The 3054-nt window shown below is 41.7% G+C and overlaps 1 protein-coding gene across 2 annotated transcripts in view; it reads right to left on the reverse strand.

Moving 5' to 3' along the window:
- Positions 1-3054, reverse strand: part of ITPR1 (inositol 1,4,5-trisphosphate receptor type 1) — a 327597-nt gene that overhangs the window by 157462 nt on the left and 167081 nt on the right. For both annotated transcript variants that reach the window (XM_019504707.1, XM_019504708.1), the window contains exons 29-31: positions 2669-2794; positions 2091-2291; positions 262-513 (exon numbers count right to left, since the gene is read on the reverse strand). In XM_019504707.1, coding sequence (XP_019360252.1) covers positions 262-513; positions 2091-2291; positions 2669-2794 — 579 coding nt within the window. The remainder of the gene's footprint in view (positions 1-261; positions 514-2090; positions 2292-2668; positions 2795-3054) is intronic.

The following is a 3054-nucleotide window of genomic DNA, read 5'->3' on the forward strand; positions in this document are numbered from 1 at the left end:
AGAACGCGTCAACATTTGTTTCTTTATTAATTCACACTCCGTAAAAACATTTCAGTTTTTCTTTCACATTCAGGAGATCTTCAGGAAATTATTGCCATTTCCCATAGGTAAAAAATAATAATAATAATAATAATAATAATATTAAAAGTCGACCATTGGTATCAGCCCAAAAAATCTTTAGTTGGTGCACCCCTCATCTCACTCCAACATGATGTATACTTTTTTAAATGCAGAAAAGCCACACCTATAACTAGGTCTCACCTCAGGTATGCAATCCTCATGAGTTACTACTCTAACAATGTCATCCAAAGGAAGGAGGGAGTTGCACTTGATTTCTGTGTAGACATTTTTGCCCTCCGTGCATACAGCAAGCAGTTCTACTAAGTGAATATGATACATTAAAGGGCTGTTTTCATCCATCCTGTCTCGCTCTGATCTCATCATTTGCACAAGGGTCTGGAAAGAGGCCCGGTCATTGTAGAACACAAGGACATCTTCTCCCGCATTAACCAGCTAGAGAGAGAAAACAGCATCATCCTTTTGAATGCCATTCTGTCACATCGCATCTCAGGGGGGGGAGGGGGGTGTTAGGGTTATACACAGCCACATCTTGGTGAGGATTTCTAGCACTAAATTCTCCAATTGTCTCCATCAACAAGTTAAAATGCCATATCTTATCCCAGGTGGTTTTTAGACCTGACTGTAAGACTGTATGACAAGTTTAGCATGATGGAGCTGCAGCTTACCAAATCAGCGTGCTAGTATGTCTTACATGCTCTCTACAGCTAGAAGAGTTCTCTTGACTGGACCGTTTTCCTCCATGTCGTGTCCCGAGAATTTGCTTCCGACTCATTTAACAAACTTTAAAATAAATCCAACTGCCTCTTTGCAAGTTAGACGCAAGTCATTCCAAGAAGCCTGTACTTTTCCCATAATTATGTCACAAACACTGCTTCAGCTCACCTTTGTCAAGTCAGCTTGGTACATTTTATTTTGTTCAAAGCTATGTTCTCTAAGCACTGTGGACTGCAGGCCCCCAAACAGATGCCAGGGTTGTGATGCTGCAGTCTTCAAATGACATGAAGAACGGTACAGCTTAAATTTTTCAGGGCAGTTTAGCCATACCAGATTCCTTAGAGAACAAGATGGAAAGAAGCTAGGAAAGCAAACAGCTTCCTGCTAAGCACAAATCTGAATATCCAGACTGACGAACTTAAGGCAGTTTTGGGCTTAGCACCGTTTCTCTGGTAGACACCTAGAGCAAGACACCTAAGCTAAGCCATCTATTTGCTATAGATACCAAGGCGAAAGTAGCAAGCATCCTAAGCAAATGGTGATCTCAGTAAGAGCAGATGCTACTTGTCATCTTGTAGAACTGAGCCCACACCAAGAAGCTGATATTCTTTTAATTCAGCTGCAACATACACAGATCAAGCTTTCCAGCAAGACTGATACAGCAAGCTCAGAAGCTGACAAGTCTGATCCCAGAGCTCCCCCTGTTGATAAGGCCAATTAATAGCCAATTAAACAGGGATGCATTTCTGAACAAATGGTGTTTGGAAGCTGATTTTGGGTCAATTTGTTCCCAGTCTGCCACCTCATCTTCCTGTTTGCTACAGCCCTAAAAGACCACTGAGGTTACTCACATCTTCTCTCATCATGACTCCTATTCATTCAACTGGTTAGGTCAGAAGAAACTTCCATGAGTCCATTGAACAATTAAAAAGTTAAGCATGGAGGAACAATTCCTCTTCCTTCACCTCCCCACCTGACTGCTCTTGAAATTAAATTATTTTCTCTAATTTTTTTTAATACAGAAACACGTTCCTTTCCTTGACTCAAGCCCAAATACACTTTGCTTTGTGGCATATGGGAGGATAATGCCATCCTTCCTCATGCCCAAAGTTGAGCAGAATGATGAAGCTTGTAGTCTCTTAACCAACCCTCATGGTGAGAACTGCATTTTTGTTGTTGTTGTACCGGTTGACAGTGTCAATCCCTGGCAGCCGCTGCAAAAAGAAAGCGCGTTTGCTGCTTTCTACCAAACAGATCTTTCTGCCCAAGAATTTCAAGTCCTATGAAGCTCTCACCTCAGCCATAACCATATCTTGGCACTTCTTAATGAACTTTCCTTCTGCCTTGACAATAGTCTGCAGGAACTTTATGTACTGGACATTTCGGCCATGAGTTTCAATACAGTGGACGAAGTGCTGAACGACTCGCTCATTGATTTCACTACAGAGCTGGAAATTGTTCATGAAAATATGCTGCATTGTTACTGCTTCGAGAATCTAGTGACAGGGAAAGAAAAAAGTATGTTATTTGTACACACATATACACATGCACAGGCAAAGTATGTCGGTGCATTTGCAGAGAATAGGATAACATGAAAAAAAAAAAAAGGTGCAGCAGAAAGTGTAGCAGTTCAATACAAAAATCATGTGTCACTTAGGGATACTGTTCTCCACCCGCCTCAAACTTCTGCAGCCTTTAACATTAGTGAAGGCGCTGAACACTTGCCATTTCTAAAGCTCATATAAATATGGCAGAAGGGCTGTCCACTTTACTAGCTATCCATCAGAACAGGCCTAGGAGGCAAAGGCTGGGGACTGGTTGTTCTATTTTCTTACTACAAAAAAAGCATGGTATTCACTTAATCACTTCTTACCCCCGGGTTAAGAAACAGGTTTATATGCTTGTGTAGCAATGCCTGGTTCTGTTGGTTTCCAGCACAGAAGTTCTGCAAAAACTCATGTGCAAGTTTCATTATCTCCTGCATTCTTGTATCTTCAGCCTGCAATGGTATGACAAAGCAGACAAGGTTACACAGAATCCAAAGGTTCACTTTCAGGTGAGCTTTGAACGGACCCAAATGCCAGCTGCGCGAGCGAAGTGTCACGTCTCTCTCCCTCCCGCCAGAAAGTAACCAACCTCCAACTCACATTACTGAACCCAAGAATGAACTTGGTCCCCTTCATGTTTTAAACATTTTTTGAAGAACAAAGAATAATTAGTTACACTGTCCAAAATGACACACTCAATATTCAAGCCTGC

This window comes from Gavialis gangeticus, unplaced genomic scaffold (assembly GCF_001723915.1).
Source record: "Gavialis gangeticus isolate Ggan-Ray unplaced genomic scaffold, GavGan_comp1, whole genome shotgun sequence".
In the NCBI taxonomy this organism is placed as follows: Eukaryota; Metazoa; Chordata; order Crocodylia; family Gavialidae; genus Gavialis; species Gavialis gangeticus.